The sequence below is a fragment of the Eschrichtius robustus genome, chromosome 8 (assembly GCF_028021215.1).
Source record: "Eschrichtius robustus isolate mEscRob2 chromosome 8, mEscRob2.pri, whole genome shotgun sequence".
Lineage (NCBI taxonomy): Eukaryota > Metazoa > Chordata > Mammalia > Artiodactyla > Eschrichtiidae > Eschrichtius > Eschrichtius robustus.
The window spans coordinates 124,828,825-124,845,736 of NC_090831.1; the positions used below are offsets into that span (position 1 = coordinate 124,828,825).

The 16,912-nt window shown below is 46.6% G+C and overlaps 1 protein-coding gene across 3 annotated transcripts in view; it reads right to left on the reverse strand.

Moving 5' to 3' along the window:
* Positions 1 to 16,912, reverse strand: part of PRKAG2 (protein kinase AMP-activated non-catalytic subunit gamma 2) — a 282,406-nt gene that overhangs the window by 52,429 nt on the left and 213,065 nt on the right. For all 3 annotated transcript variants that reach the window (XM_068549718.1, XM_068549719.1, XM_068549717.1), the window contains exon 5: positions 11,352 to 11,421. In XM_068549718.1, the coding sequence (XP_068405819.1) occupies positions 11,352 to 11,421 (70 nt within the window). The remainder of the gene's footprint in view (positions 1 to 11,351; positions 11,422 to 16,912) is intronic.

The window sequence follows — 16,912 nt, forward strand, 5'->3', positions numbered from 1 at the left end:
ATATTCATATAGTATCCTTTCTTTTTAGAAAACCATTTAAAATAGTTAAGCAAGAAATAAGCAAAAAGGGGAATATGGAAGTTAAAAGTATATGGAGGGCTTCCCTGGTGGCGCAGTGGTTAGGAATCTGCCTGCCAATGCAGGGGATACGGGTTCGAGCCCTGGTCTGGGAAGATCCCACATGCCGCGGAGCAACTAGGCCCGTGAGCCACAACTACTGAGCCTGCGTGTCTGGAGCCCGTGCTCCGCAACGAGAGGCCGCGATAGTGAGAGGCCCGCGCACCGCGATGAGGAGTGGCCCCCCACTCGCCGCAACTGGAGAAAGCCCTCGCACAGCAACGAAGACCCAACACAGCCAAAAAAAAAAAAAAAAAAAAAGTTTAAAAGTATATGGAAAAGATTAAACTCTCATATACATATGTTTCCTTAAAGTGCTTAGAAACATGAGTATTAACAAAGTCAAAGCTTAAATATAATTTTACAGGACTTACAAGGTAGCAGAATAAATGAAGTGCATTAGATTTTTTTCCTTTCCATGCTTTTTGCATTTGGTTCTGTGTGTGCTGGGGGCAAAAGTGTCCACTGAAGAGGGAGATGCATGTGCTCTGCTAGATAAGGGGGCAAAGAGTTACTAAGAAAGAAGGAAAAGCGTGGGTAAGTAGAGGCACAAAGCTTCCCCAATTAGACAGCTCAAAGTTAGTTGCAATAAATGCCTAAGGAATGCCACAGACCCGACAAGGCTGTGACCTTGAAATGACAGGGATCCCCATCCATTTAAAAATGGCTTTGGGTTTAATTCTATGAACCACAGCCAATGTTTCCTCTTTTTCAGGAAACAGAACCCAATTACTGTACTAAGCCGAAGCAGCAGAGAGGACCAAGGTTAACTCACAGGGATCCAGCCCCCAGCGGGGTAAGGAACACCTTGATGACGGTGATGCCAGGAACAACAGGTGGCCACCCCAGCCCACTTCTTTTTTTTTAAAATGTTTTTTTCTTTACTGTGGTAAAAGTCACATAATGTAAAACATACTACTGTAAACCATATCTAACAGTACAGTTCAGTGGCACTAAGTACAGTCACACTGTTGTGCAACTCTCACCATCATCCACCTCCCGAATTTTTCACCTTCCTAAACTGAAACTCTGTCCCCATTAAACACGAACTCCCCAGTCCCCCTCCCCACCTGCCCACCTCCCCGGCCCCTGGCATCTACCAGTGTGCTTTCTGACTCTATGATTTGACTCTTCTAGGTACCTCGTATAAGTGGAATCAAACAGTATGTGTCTGCATCGAATGCTTATTGGAATGCATTTCTAAGGTTAACTTAATACGTGTCCTGTAAACAGGCTGTACCTTCTTTTTTCCCCCCGTGCTATGGTACCTTCTTTTTTCCCCCTGTGCTATTCAGTAGGCCCTCACCAGCCATCTACTTCATACAAAGCAGCGTACATATGTCAGTCCCCACTTCTGTCAAACACGCTTGCAGCAATTTAAAGGAGTTTCCTTCTCCCTCTAGCTTAATAAGGATTTTGTAAAAGGAACATATGTTGAATTTTATCAGCTGCTATTTCAGCATCTACTTAGATGACCAGAGGTTTCTCTCCTTTAATCTGCTGACATTAACTCCTCGGTGGGTTTCTTAACAAACTGCAGCCCTGCATTTCTAGGACAAAACCTTGTTTCGTCACAGGAGACCACATGGCTCAGCCTGCTGATGTTTTAGTAGGAGTCCTGCCCATATTTTAAATGCCAGGTTCATCATCTGTTTTCTTCTCTGTGTGCTGTCCTCTGGTTCTGATGTCAGGATCGAGTGAGCTTCACAGAAGGAGCTGGGAAGCCGCCCTCCTTCCCTAAGCCCTAAAATAGTTCAGATGACCTAGGCCTTAACTGTTCCTTGAAGGTTCTACAGAATTAACCCATCAACAGGCTGAATACCAGGCCTCTTCTGCAGGGGCAGAGGAAGGGCGAGGACCTTTCATTACTTGAAAAGACCCCAAAGCCTTTATTGAGGTAATTCACATCCATACTGTTCACCCATTTAAAGTGTACAATTCAATTAATTACTTTTTAATTTCTTCTGTGGTGATTGATTAATTACTTTTTAATTTCTTCTCTGGTGTGGTGATTGGTGAAAGTTAACCAAGAAAATACGAACTTGTAAAATTTACTCAAAAGTGATTGAAAAGATTTTAAAATATATTGATACAGTCTGACATATTCAGATTTCTTTTAATGTTATTTTCTAAATCTCTGCATTTATAATTAAGAAGCCCCTCTTATTTCTAATACTTTGCGTTTTCACTCATTTTTTTCCTTGAACAGACTTGACACAGGTTTATCCACTTAATTGGTCTTTTCCAAGAATTAAGCTTTTGCTTTTGTTGAGCAAGACTACTTTCTGATTGCTGTCATTTCAGGAGGATTTTAGCGGGGAGGAGAGGGGAATGAACACATTCACACATTCAGCAAACCACCTTGACTCACAATGTGGCAGCCCAGCTCAGTGCATCAGGCAGGTGCACTGAAGACTGGCTTAGTCACCACGTCCCCACCAGCGCGCTGCAGTTTTGTCATTTGGACACAATGCAGTTCGGACGCATCCTGACTCATTTCAGTTACCAGCGCTTAAGCAGATGTCCGTAAATGCACGCACATCTTTGGGGTTCAGCAATACAACGGATCTTTCTGCTGTGGGCCCCTGTCTGCCTCTAATACAGCACGTTATCGTTCTTACAACCTGCGTAAGTGCTGTTCAAATCAAAATACGAAAAATGATTTGCAGAGTAAGGCACTAACAATATACGATTCCCTGAGAAACTCACGGGCCTGGGTCCTTTCCTCAGGTACATCAGGGAGCAGGCCAGTCTTCTCCAACGGGGACTCTAGGACTTCCAGGCTCCAGGGGGAGCGAGTGTAGAAGAAAGAACAGGGCAGATCTAGACCAAACCTGTATGAGAATTGTCATCACCTTCTGTGTGACGTTGAGCAAATTCCTTCATCCCCTCGGCCTGAATCTCTTCATTCGTAAAATGGGGATAACACCATCTTTCTTGCAGAGTGATTCTGAGGAACTGGGGATAAATAAACTCAAACATTCAATCACAAATGCTGTCCACTGGGTGGTACGTACGATATTCACATGGGGAAAAGTCTGACGGTGCAGACACCGAAGCCATCACTAGCCAAATGGCTGTCGCCGGATGATGCACTAATGGTGGCTTGATTTTAAATTTGTGCTCAGTTGCCTTTTTGGTCCTTTCTAGGGTCATCATCATAGTTATACTTGTAGAGACCGCACTACACAGCAGGTACTCAAGTGACTGTTACGTTCAGGTTACTTAATGCATGTATAATCCTATTAGCTAGCGGCTATTATTGTTTCCTACTTATACTTGAAGAACCTGAAGCTTGAAATAACTTGCCTAAGGTCTCACAGCTATTAAGTAGAAGAAATGGGACTCCAATCTGGGTCTGACTCATGCTCTTAATTACATGACACTAATTATATATGCAACTTAAGGGGGGGACATGCCACATGTGTAAGCATCAAAGCTAGAGGAGTCACTGTGAAAAGAGCCAAACAAAGGTAAAAATAAACACGTGAGAATGTGGACCTGGATATTCTTGAGGAGGTCTTAATGAAACAGCTACACATTCCATAGTATGTGGTCTATAAAATAACAATTTATTGGTAGCAACTTACTCTTAGAAACAAATGATCGAAGTACGACCTAAGATAAAATAAATCAGGTAATAACAAAGTTCAGAAACCTCAATGATGTGACATAAATTCAGATACACAGGAAATAGCTCAAAGTGGGACAGAAGCAACAAATTAAAAGATTTAAAAGTGACTAAAATTTGACCAGAAGGTTCCCAAATTAGTTTCCTCCCCAAAATGACTCTCCTTTTAGTATCCGAATTAAGCTAGACTTCTTTTCCCCTAATATCAGTGCAAGTGCGATCACAGCCACAAAAGAAAGATCTAAAAGACTTTTTCCTCAGGCACCAGATTATGCAAGCAAGTCATCACGTTTCTATCCGCTGTTACTGCCTCTGAGTTGTTCAGCCACTGGACACAGTCTATTTTGACCTCACGCTTGGGAGGAGAAGCCTCGGTGCATCTGGGAGGTACATGCGGGTCATCTCACAGCTACCTTGTCACTACTCTTTGATTAGCACACATAAACTTGGCAAGTGGATTTCCTCTCATTGCCTTAAGTAGAAATGCCTTATTTCTTTATAGGAAATAACATTAACCACTGAAGTACACTGAGCCCATGTGCCAGAGTAAAAGGTAAAGCTCCAAAAAAAATACATGTGTTCACGTATGTGACAAGTATTTACTGAAACTAGGTCTTAGTCATCATCGTATCTTTGAGACCTGGCAAGTAGTTAAGTTCTCAGTCCCCATCGTCACAGAGCTTCCACAATGGCAGAGAAACATGAATAAATGCCTTTCACCTTAACAGCCCCATCAGCCATGAGGGATCATGAGATGATATGTGAAGGCCTGTCTGGGGCTTCCAGAAAGTCACTTTTCCCGAAGAAGTGACATGTAGGCTGAGACCTGAAGAAAACTAGCAGGTGGCCAAGAGGACAGGGAAGAACAATCCAGGGAGAGGGAACAGCCTGTGCAAAGTTCAGCAGGCACGGAGGAACAAGGCCAGGAGGAGGGAGGTGCACGGTGAGGCGGGCAGAGGGAAGAGGGAGGTAAGTCTGGGCTCCAGCCTAAAGGCAAAGGAAAGTCAGAGAAGGCTTTTAAGCATGGAAGTGACACGATCAGATCCATGTTTTTAAAAATATCTCTAATTGCAGCACGTCAAGTTGATTGGAGGGGGCCAGAGTAGATGCTGGAGAGACTAGGCTGTTTAATAGTCAATAGAAAGGTGATGATGGCGGAGACAGGTAGGTATTCAGGAGGTGAAAGTGAGAGGACAGACCGCTTGGGTGTGGGAGAGTGAGAGAGCCATGGCTCAACGTCATTCTTGTTAAAAAACAAAACAAAAAACCAGGTGAACGTGGTAGCACTTACTGAATCAGGTTGGGGGGAAAAAGAAAGAGGCGATAGGGAGGAGCAGGAGGACAGACCAGAGAGACGGTGCGATGACTCAGGCAGAGACATCCAATAGGCAACCGAATACTCAGAAGAGAGATCTGGCTGGAGATACCTATTTGGGCATCATCAGTTATTACAGCATCGAGGTAATTAAACACTGGGCAACAGGCAGGTGGTAACTGGAGCCATGCAAGTGAGGGAGACTGTCTAGGGGAGAGCACAGGAGGAGAAGACAAGTGGCTTCGGGAAGAGCCAGGAGCAAGTCCCATAGCTAATGTTCAAATGTATGGCTTGTGAATTAGCCCTCACTCCACCTGCTACCACAAAACAACACAGAACGGAAAAGGAAAAAGGGTAAGAACCATCAAGGAAACAACGGGCGGAAAGGTATGGGGAGCACACCAGGAGTGTCTGTGGGAGAAGGGAGCAGAGGTCACCTCTGGTGACGGCTACTAACAGCTCAAAATGAGAAGAGGATTAAGTGTCCACTGGAGTTTGCAAAATGGAGCCGCGAGTGACCAACTCAGGGAATTTGGGTGGAGTGGTGGAAATGGGCTGAAGAAGGAATGGGAAGTGAGGAAATGGAAAGAGGGTTTCCAGATAAGGGATTATTTCATGTCGGTTACGAAGACCGGCTCAGAGCCTGGGCTGCAAGTCTAAAGCCTGTGTTTGAAACCTGGTGACCCCACCTTCCCAGATATGCCCCCCGTGGTCACTTATTTAACCTCCCACCGTCTTAATCTCCTCCTCTATAAACAGGGATGATAAAAATATTTACCCCTTAAGAGTTGTTTTGAGGATGAGATGAGATAAACGTAAAGGATTTATAACAGTGCCTCAATATACTTAACATACGCCAGTTACTATAATCATAGAAAAAGGACACAAATTCTTCCAGTTTCTTCGAATAAATTCCAAATGCTTTGTGGTACCAAAATTTTCCCACTTTAAAATTCACAGGTAAAATGTAAAGTCACAGGGGTCCTGGTATAACAACTCTGCAAGGGCTCTGCCCACCCCACGCAGAGCTGTAGGGTGGAAACACCCCGGCCATGGAGCAGACAGTCTGACTCGCTGGCCTGGATTCCTGCCAGCTGCCTGCTGGGGCTGCCGAGCGCTCACAGAGGAGCAGGCAGAGCCAGTCCCGAGCGGGAAGGTCGTGGAGGTCCCTTCATCGTGGAGATGACTCAGCGCGGCCTTGGCTCCCGATGACTTTCCCGGAGAAGTGAAGCCTGGTGAAGCCCGGCGGCAGGTTCCACTTTTGGATCCTCAAACCCTGCTGTGCACTCCCCTCTCGTTTAAAATAGTCAGGGGTCTTAACATTTCAGATAACAAAACCTCCGCAGCCTATAAAACAACTACTCTATCTTATCAAATCTAAGATACCATCAAACGTGAAGCCTGACTTTAAAATGTGTACCTAAAGTCTGTTAAATATGGCAAGCTTTCAAATATGGGGTCAGCCAGAGCAGAAAATGTTTAACTGTAAGTATTTCATAAAGCTGTAACTATTTTTATAATCAAGAAACAATAAACCTCTTCTCTGAGATAAGTATGCAAGCTCAGTAGGGAAGGAAAGAGTCTGGATGATAGATTATCAGAGCCTTCTAATACTACGAGATGATCGGCCAGCAACCAAACCGCGATCACAAACCTGTCACCACCAGAGGTCAGTACCCCTCACACTACGGTCAATAAGCCAAGTGGACCCAGCTGAGCCTCACTTATCAAAGCTAAGTGATAAGGGGATACTTTAAAAGGTTCCACAAATTCACAGGAAGACATTCTCCCTTAAGTAAGTTAGAGCAGTGTTTCTCAAACTTTTTTTCATTATCCACACACCCCCCCCCCGCCTTTCTATACATTCCCCCTTCAACTGTCCTACCCCCATGAAACTTTAATACCACAGATACACTGTATATCCATCCAGGGGCCCTCTGGAGAGCCAGAAACCACTGTAATAGCTAAGATTTTTTGTCCCCCAACAAGAACCAATCTTTGCTCACTTCAGGGCAATATCCTCCAGTTGAGAATGAACAAGTTAGAGTGAATGCACATTTCTGGTTTATTGTAGAGCGGGTGCTGGTTGCTCCGAGAAAACCCACAATGACAACGGCAACAAAACAAGCAAGCAACGCCCCAAGAGACAAGGATTATTCAAGAATACAGCTACTTCATTACAGACCTGGGCCTACAATTCCAAGATCCTTGACTGAAAAATAATGCTTTCCCCTCGCTGGTACTTCTTCCCCATTTTTGATCGTGCAGACTAGCTTGACCAGTCTTGCTAGGAAAATGAGTTTGGAGGCAAGTTCTGAAAAGCTTATCCTTTGGGAAATACCTTGCAGGTGAGGAAGGAACAGCTCGGACAGAAAAGACCGCCTGGACTGAAGGAAGCAGGCAGGGGGTGAGGGGAGAGGGGACAGGTGACTGGGAAGAAGTGGGATGGACCAACCACCGCGACTTGCTGAAAGCCCGAGGAAACTGGCGAGTCTGGCGGGTCTGCGGCGGCTGGAATGCTAGGAAGGAAGCGGTGACACAGGCAGTTCCCAGGGGCCGTGAAGTTCTTGAGGTAGTGCCAGAATTACAGACTTATTAATCATGAATAAATTTCTGAATACTCATCTACTTGAGAAAGCACTCACTGGCTGCGTTGAGGTGCTTACGAAGGTGCTGGGCCCTGTGGTTAAATAAGTTCAAGACGGTTAATCTTGATAAAAACAAACAGGTGTGACTGATACAATTAAGCACTTGAAACGCGAACACATAAAGTGACTGCTATGGGCTAGGCACTGCTCGCGTCACTTTGCAGATACCGAATCATTTCATCCTCCCATCGTTCCCATAAAGGAAACATAAACACTGAAGGTAGTCACTGAGATACCAAAACGCCGCTGAGCACCTACGACGTGCCACCGTTATCACCTGCTGGGAAGAGAAAGATGGATTATGGAGAAGTACAGAAGGGCTTTAGGGAGGGGCCTCGGAGACGGTGAGACTTGGGCTGAGCCGTGATGCAGTAAGGTTGGCAGGTGGAGAAAGGGAGCAAGAGAAGGTCTTACCCTCCAAAGGATGTACACCCTCAGGCACCGAGACCATGAAGGGTCACAGAACAGGGGTCTGGCCAACTCTGCCTGTGGGCCAAATCTGGCCTCTTTCTGTAAATAAAGTTTGACTGGAACGCAGCCCTGCCACTTGGACCGCGTTGCTGCTTTGCTGCTGCACGGGCAGGCTGAGTAGTCTTGACAGGGACGGAGACCGAGACCATCTGGCCCTTTACAGAAAAAGTTTGCCCGTGCCTGTTCTAGAGCCTTATTATTCAGAGCAGGGTCTGTGAAGCAGCGGCAGCAGCACTTGGGAGCTTAGCAGAAATGCAGACTCCCAGGTCCCACCCCAGACCCACAGAATTAGAATCTGCCTTTTAGAAAGCTCTCTGGCGGTGCTTATGCACAGAAAGCCCTCGGATCATTGGTGTGTACGGCCGGGATGAGGCGGTGAGGCTGCAGATGAAGAGACGTCTGCATGTATTCTATATATAGACCCAGGAAAGTGGTAAAGATTTTCCCGTAAAGGAGTGGTGCTGTCAATTCACGCTCTGGAAAGGTCCCTCTGTCAGGGTGCGATGGTAGGAAGAAGTGGGTGGGCAGTTGGTGTCAGAACCCAGGCAAAAGAGGACCTGGACAACACATGGGAGATAGAGGCACAATTTCTTTGTTCTTCCCAGAAGCAAATAACGTTTTAAGAGATTACGCCAACTTCACTAATGCCTTTCTAACGAACAGAGTATCTGTTAGAATTTATTAGGAAATAGAAAAAGACTTGGTAACAAAAATATCAGCAATCACGTGTTTCCATGTATACCAAATGCATCCCCATCTAAGGAAAGCGTCCAGATCGCAATGCACAAATAATGACACCAAGTGAATAAGAAGGAAGCTGGAAGATTAAATGAGGACCTATTCAACAGCTATGTATCAATATTATGTAGGCTGCTAACACATCAGCTCACAGGATACTATGTAAAGGTGTAATGTCCTACTGTTAGGACTTAGTGTTCCCCCGAATAAATGTAAGATTCTGCTTGATACTCAGTTTTTCCGTATTTTGGATGAATAAGCAATCTAAAGTTCAAAAGAAACAAAGCAGCACTTTAGACAACCACGCCAACACTACCCCTTCCAGCTTGGCTAACAGCTTCCAAGCAACTGCTTTTTAACATTTTGCCTCCTTAAGAATCTAGAAAAATTTGACAGGGTAATTTGTGTGATTCAGTATGCTTTAAAGTAATGACAGCAATATAGATAAAAACAGATGGGTGAAAATGGGAAAGTCCTTTTCTTAGATGCTTAGGTTTAGTATTTTATATTCATTCCCTTGGCAGAAACAATGCAAAAAAAATAAGGCATCGAGATATTTCTCAAATATCTGCTTTGAGAAGTGCAACATAATTAAATTAATAAATCTCAAGTAAGGAAAAAAACTCCATCAAACCTGTACTGAGAAAAATCTCTATGGACGATTCATTAATAAAAAGCTTAAAAAGTCCATGAGTTCAGTACAATGGTAAATGGCACTTAAACAGTAACAGTAACTAACATTTACTAAGTGCTTACTGTGGCTTTACATTGTACTAAATACCTCTACATGGATTATCTCATTTAATCCTCAAAACACCCTGATATTAGCTCCACCTTATGAATGGGAAAACTAAGGCACAGGGAGGTTAAGTAACTTGTCCAAGGTCACACAGCTTAATAAGAAGTCAAGATACGGTCTGAAGCTGGGCCTATGCTCTAAACCATAACTGTGGCACCTCTCCAGTAGCATCTGCTCTCTACTTTCCTTTGCCCCCATGTGAATCTGCAAAATGATTAAATGCAATGGACTCTCATTGTTACTGAAATCAGGGACAAAGAAAACTCTATGACTTAGATATTCAAAGTCTTAGCGAAAGGGGGGCACACCATACTGGCCTGTGGACAGTGCCCCAAATTTGACCTGCAATATAATAAAATCACGGAATAATGAGGTGGATTCGAATGAACACACTGGATTATTTTTCAGTAGGACAGTAGGACAGAATGCAAATGAAGCCCTAGTAAAATTCTGAAATGTATCATGTAACTGCTTGTTAATAATAAATATGGCGGCAGACTTTTAATGATAATTACTATGAACACGTTATCTTCTGGCTAACATGTCTGTGAAATGCAGGAACTCTAAAACATAAAATAAACGTAGACACTGGCCTGATACTGTCGGCTTAACGTTCTCATATTGGTTGTGCATGCTTATTTAAGTAATTGCCTGACTGTAAATAAACGGAAGTATTAAAGTAAAGTTGGCAGAAGGCACAGCATCCACATGGCACATGCTTTGTTCCAGGAGCTTTATTCCATCAATACTCTTGGAAAAAAGAGAAGTCACTAAACGAATAATGGAAAAACACAAGATAGTGTGGAGGTCTTTTAAATTCCTCAAATTGTCAAGCATCTTATACAAAGTTCTTTTTAGACTTTGAACTCATCATATCCCATTTTAAATACTAATTCTGCCAAAGAACAAGCTCATTCCCTTCAAATTTTAACAGGTTCAAAATAAGATCCAGGTAAAAGCTCATCATAATCCACGTTAAATATTCATTTTGCCAAAGAACAAACTCATGCCCCCACATTTTAACAGCTTCAAAATAAGATCCAGGTAAGAAGAAGAAAACGGGGCAGGAAAAGGAAAAAAACCGAGTGAGCGAAGAGAAGACAGGAACGATGGAATGACAGCATCACCTGAACTCAAAACCAATTCGCTAAGCCGCCACCGCTTTTCCTATTGAACTTTCCCTATCAAGACAAGAAGACACACCCTGCTGGTGGTATTTTCACAAGTCCAGATAAGGGAACCAGTGTGTGTTATTTAAAGGAATGGACCATAGGCATAATCTGGGGGTCACCCCTACATGTACGGTGGCCTTACAAACAATTACTACTGCACGTCACCTTGCTCTCATTCGAGTTCGACTTGTAAGGACAAAAGGACCGACCATCCGTGTGGATGGCCGGGTTGCCGGCTCCCCTTAGAAGCCAGCGAGATTTCGCCACCGAAAGCCACCCGCGGCCACTGCAGACACGCTCTGCCGGCTCCGCGTTTCCACCGCCAGCCCCCGCAGGGCGCGCCGCCCGAAGCCGGACGGGCGGTGGGCGGCTGGGTCCCGCGGCCTCCGGGGCGTGAACCCCGGCTGTCCCCGGGCCCCCGGCGGACACACGGAAGCGCGTTCCAGCGGGGGGCACTCACCTTCTTCCTCCAACTCGAATTTCTCCAGCATGCCGGCTTCCGCGGGTCCCGGGGCCGCCGCCAGCGCCGCCTGAGGAGGAGGAGGAGAGGGATCAGCATGCGCTCGGCCGCGCTCGTCCCCGGCCGCGCGGGCGGGGGCGCGGGGACGCGGGGGGTGGCGCGCGGGGGCGGAGGGCGGGGGTGCCGGGGACACAGGGGCGCGGCGGAGGCCGCGGGGGGCCGCAGGGCCGGGGGCGGTGGTGCGAACGCGGGGGGCGGGGCCGAGCGGCCAGGGGGCGGGTGTAGGCGGGCGAGCGGTTGGGGGCGCGGGGGCGGGACGAGAGCGACTGGGGGAGGTGCAGGGAGGCGGGCGGGGAGCGTGTGGGGGTGGGGTGGGGGCGGGGGCACGGAGGCGGTCTCTGCGGCTCCGCGGAGCGCTCCGGCCTTGCTCCGCGCCGGGTCGCTGGGAGGAGGGGCCTCCCGGGCGGCTGTTGGGGCGGGGGGGCGGCGCGGCGCGGCCCGGCCCGCCTGCACGGCACAGAACGGGCGGCGCGGCCCAGCCTCCGGCCCACCCTCGCCCCAGGCCGCAGGTGGCGCGGGCCGCGGCCTAACCTGCCGCCCCTCCCCGAGTGGAACGGCCCGCTCCCGGCCTCCCCCCGGCGCCTCGCGCGTTGGTATGGACCGGCGAGATGGAACCGTGGGACGAGGACCCCGAGGAGCCAGGGGCTGGCTCGCTCGAGGGCGGCCGGGGCGCCCCCCTCCGGCCGCATCCCTCCTTCCCGCCAGGGCCGCCGACCGGCCATTAGCAGAGGCCCGTTTTCTTATCCTTGCCTCGTCCTCCCATCCCACCGCTCACATCCGCTCACCTTCCCCCGCCACCCACGGCAGCGCGTCCCTGCAGGTTTAACCTGCGCAGGTGTGGTCTCGGCCAGCCCGGGGGTGGGGCACGAGGGGAGCGCTGCCAGGTGGGGGTGGGGGTGGGGGTGCGGTGGGCGGGGCGACGTGCCAGGGAGAGGGGAATGGAAGCTGCAGGACCCCAGGGGGAGATGACCCCAAAGGCCGGGGGCGGGGTCGCGGGGAGTGGATGAGGGAGTGATTGCATGCTTTTCTTTTTAAAGTTTAGACTAAATTGCCCATCCCTTTCCCCTAATAAAAATTTTGTTCCGTGGAATATACGTACTGCAGATGCACTGTGTCGCTATCACTTTTACCTAGCCATGGAACTCTTTCATGAGCTTCCTCTCTTCATTTCGGGAGCCACTGCCAAAAGCACATACAAATCTAAATCTGGCCCTGGCCACTCCTGTCACCCTGGATCTGGGTATCTGAGACTCTCCAATCGCCAACTCAGGTTGGCAGGCAGCGAGACTGGCAGGCGAGAGCTTCCTGGAAGAGCAGGGTAACCAGAGAGGGGACAGGCACCCCATGCCGTGAGGCTCTCCTGTGTTACACAGGCAATGACTGCCCTAGGTGCAGGGGGCCCTTAGCTCACTGCAGAGTGCAAGGGCCCTGATAAAGAGATTAGCTCCCCAGCGCTGATTAAGGCTGTGAAGCCCCGCCCCCACCAAAGGAACTTGGTTCTGTCACTCTTGCAAGCCTAGCCTGGAGGAGGAAGTACTTAAATTTCCTTTATGCTTTCTTTTTGCTCTGTCATCTCAGTTGGGCCAATACCCAAGTCTTTTTTTTTGGTCACGCCATGTGGCATGAGGGATCTTAGTTCCCCAACCAGGGGTCAAGCCCATGTCCCCTGCATTGGGAGCATGGAGTCTTAACCAATGGGTCACCAGGGAAGTCCTGCCAATCCCTAAGTCTCAATCTTTGCCTTAAAAAATGTGGGGGGAGGAAAAGAAGACAGAACTAATTTTGTAAGACATGGTGGTAAAAACCCTCGGCTGTGTCATGCTTAACAGCAAAAGACTGAATGCTTTCTCTCTTAAGTTCAGGAACAAGGCAAGGATGTCTGCTTTCACACTGTCCTTAATCAACATAGTACTAGAAGTTCTAGCCACTGCAACAAGGCAAGAAAAAAATAAAGGCATACAAATTGCAAAGGAAGAAATAAAACCATCCCTATTTGCAGATGACATGGTTGTCTTCATAGAAAGTCCCAAGGAATCTACTAGATAAACAAATCCCAAAACACCAAAACTAGAACTAATGAGTGCAGCAAGGTTACAGGATACAAGATCAACACACAAAAATCAATCATGTTTGTGCTAAGTGTTCATGCTAACAATGAACATGTGGAAACTGATATTAAAAACAATATTATTTATGATCACCACAAAGAAAATTAAATACTTAGGTATTTACCTAAGAGAACATGTACAGGGCTTCCCTGGTGGCGCAGTGGTTAAGAATCTGCCTGCCAATGCAGGGGACACGGGTTCGAGCCCTTGTCCGGGAAGATCCCACATGCCGTGGAGCAACTAAGCCCGTGTGCCACAACTACTGAGCTTGCGCTCTAGAGCCCGCAAGCCACAACTACTGAGCCCGCGTGCCTCAACTTCTGAGGCCCGCGCGCCTGGAGCCCGTGCTCCGCAACAAGAGAAGCCACCGCAGTGAGAAGCCCGCGCACCGCAGTGAAGAGTAGCCCCTGCTCGCCGCAACTAGAGAAAGCCCACGTGCAGCAACAAAGACCCAATGCAGCCAAAAATAAATAAATAAAATAAAAACTCAATAGTAGAAAAAGAAAACAATCCAATCAGAACATGGGCAAAAGATATGGAGACGTTTCACTGAAAAAGATAGACAGATGGCAAAATAAGCACATGAAAATATGTCCAACATCATTAGCCATTAGGGAAATGCAAATCAAAACTACAATAAGCTATCACTACACCGCTATTAGTATGGCCAAAATAAAAATAGTGACCACACCAAATGCCAGTGAGGATGCAGAGAAACAGAATCACTTGTGCATTGCTGTGGGGATGCAAAATCATATCACCACTCTGGGAAACAATTTTGCAGTTTCTTATGAAACTAACCTCCCAACGGCCATATGACACATCAGTGGCACTCTTGGGCATTTATCCCAGGGAAAATGAAACATGTTCACACAAAAACCTATGTATGGCGGGGGGGCAGACCTTCAAGATGGTGGAGGGGGCTTCCCTGGTGGCGCAGTGGTTGCGAGTTTGCCTGCCAATGCAGGGGACGCGGGTTCGAACCCTGGTCTGGGAGGATCCCACATGCCGCGGAGCAACTGGGCCCGTGAGCCACAATTGCTGAGCCTGCACGTCTGGAGCCTGTGCTCCGCAACAGGAGAGGCCGCGATAGTGAGAGGCCCGCGCACCGCAATGAAGAGTGGCCCCCGCTTGCCACAGCTAGGGAAGGCCCTCGCACAGAAACGAAGACCCAACACAGCCATAAATAAATAAATAAATAAATAAATAAATAAATAAATAAATAAAATGTTGTAAAGATGGTGGAGGAATAAGACATGGAGATCACCTTCCTCCCCACAAATACATCAAAAATACATCTACATGTGGAACAACTCCTAAAGAACACCTTCTGAATGCTGGCAGAAGACCTCAGACTTCCCAAAAGGCAAGAAACTCCCCACGTAGTTTCTTGGCCATGTGGCTGACATGGTCTTGGTGCTCCAGCTGGGTGTCAGGCCTGAGCCTCTGAGGTGGGAGAGCCGAGTTTAGAACACTGGTCCACCAGAGACCTCCCGGCCCCATGTAATATCAATCAGTGAGAGCTCTCCCAGAGATCTCTGTCTCAACGCTAAGACCCAGGTCCACTCAACAAGCAGCAAGCTCCAGTGCTGGACACCCCATGCCAAGCAACTAGCAAGACAGGAACACAAGCCCACCCATTAGCAGAGAGGCTGCCTAAAATCATAATAAGTTCACAGACACCCCAAAACACACCACCAGATGCAGTCCTGCCCATCAGAAAGACAAGATCCAGCCTCATCCACCAGACCCCTCCACCAGGAAGCCTACACAACCCAGTGAACCAACCCTACCACTGGGGGAAGACACCAAAAACAATGGGAACTACGAACCTGCAGCCTGCGAAAAGGAGACCCCAAACACAGTAAGTTAAGCAAAATGAGAAGACAGAGAAATACACAGCGATGAAGGAGCAAGGTAAAAACCCACCAGACCAAACAAATGAAGAGGAAATAGGCAGTCTACCTGAAACGGAATTCAGAGTAACGATAGTAAAGATGATCCAAAATCTTGGAAACAGAATGGAGAAAATACAAGAAACATTTAACAAGGACCTAGAATTAAAGAGCAAACTAACAATGATGAACAACACAATAAATGAAATTAAAAATTCTCTAGAAGGGATCAATAGAATAACTGAGGCAGAAGAACAGATAAGTGACCTGGAAGATAAAATGGTGGAAATAACTACCGCAGAGCAGAATAAAGAAAAAATAATGAAAAGAATTGAGGACAGTCTCAGAGACCTCTGGGACAACATTAAACGCACCAACATTCGAATTATAGGGGTCCCAGAAGAGGAAGAGAAAAAAAAAAGGGACTGAGAAAATATCTGAAGAGATTATAGTTGAAAACTTCCCTAATATGGGAAAGGAAATAGTCAATCAAGTCCAGGGGGCACAGGGAGTCCCATACAGGATAAATCCAAGGAGAAACATGCCAAGACACATATTAATCAAACTATCAAAAATTAAATACCAAGAAAAAATATTAAAAGCAGCAAGGGAAATACAACAAATGACACACAAATGAATCCCCATAAGGTTAACAGCTGATCTTTCAGCAGAAACTCTGCAAGCCAGAAGGGCGTGGCAGGACATATTTAAAGTGATGAAAGGGAAAAATCTACAACCAAGATTACTCTACCCAGCAAGGGTATCATTCAGATTCTACAGAGAAATTAAAACCTTCACAGACAAGCAAGAGCTAAGAGAATTCAGCACCACCAAACCAGCTTTACGACAAATGCTAAAGGAACTTCTCTAGGCAGGAAACACAAGAGAAGGAAAAGACCTACAAAAACAAACCCAAAACAATTAAGAAAACGGTAATAGAAACATACATATTGATAATTACCTTAAATGTAAATGGATTAAATGCTACAACCAAAAGACACACTCTGGCTGAATGGTTACAAAAACAAGACCCATATATATGCTGTCTACAAGAGACCCACTTCAGACCTAGGGACACATACAGACTGAAAGTGAGGGGATGGAAAAAGATATTCCATGCAAATGGAAATCAAAAAAAAGCTGTAGTAGCAACTCTCACATCAGACAAAATAGACTTTAAAATAAAGACTATTACAAGAGACAAAGAAGGACACTACAGAATGATCAAGGGATCAATCCAAGAAGAAGATATAAAAATTGTAAATATTTATGCACCCAACATAGGAGCACCTCAGTACATAAGGCAAATGCAAACAGCCATAAAAAGGGAAATCGACAGTAACACAATAATAGTAGGGGACTTAAACACCCCACTTTCACCAATGGACAGATCATCCAAAATGAAAATAAATAAGGAAACACAAGCTTTAAATGATACATAAAACAAAATGGACTTAATTGATATTTATAGGACATTCCATCCAAAAATAACAGAATA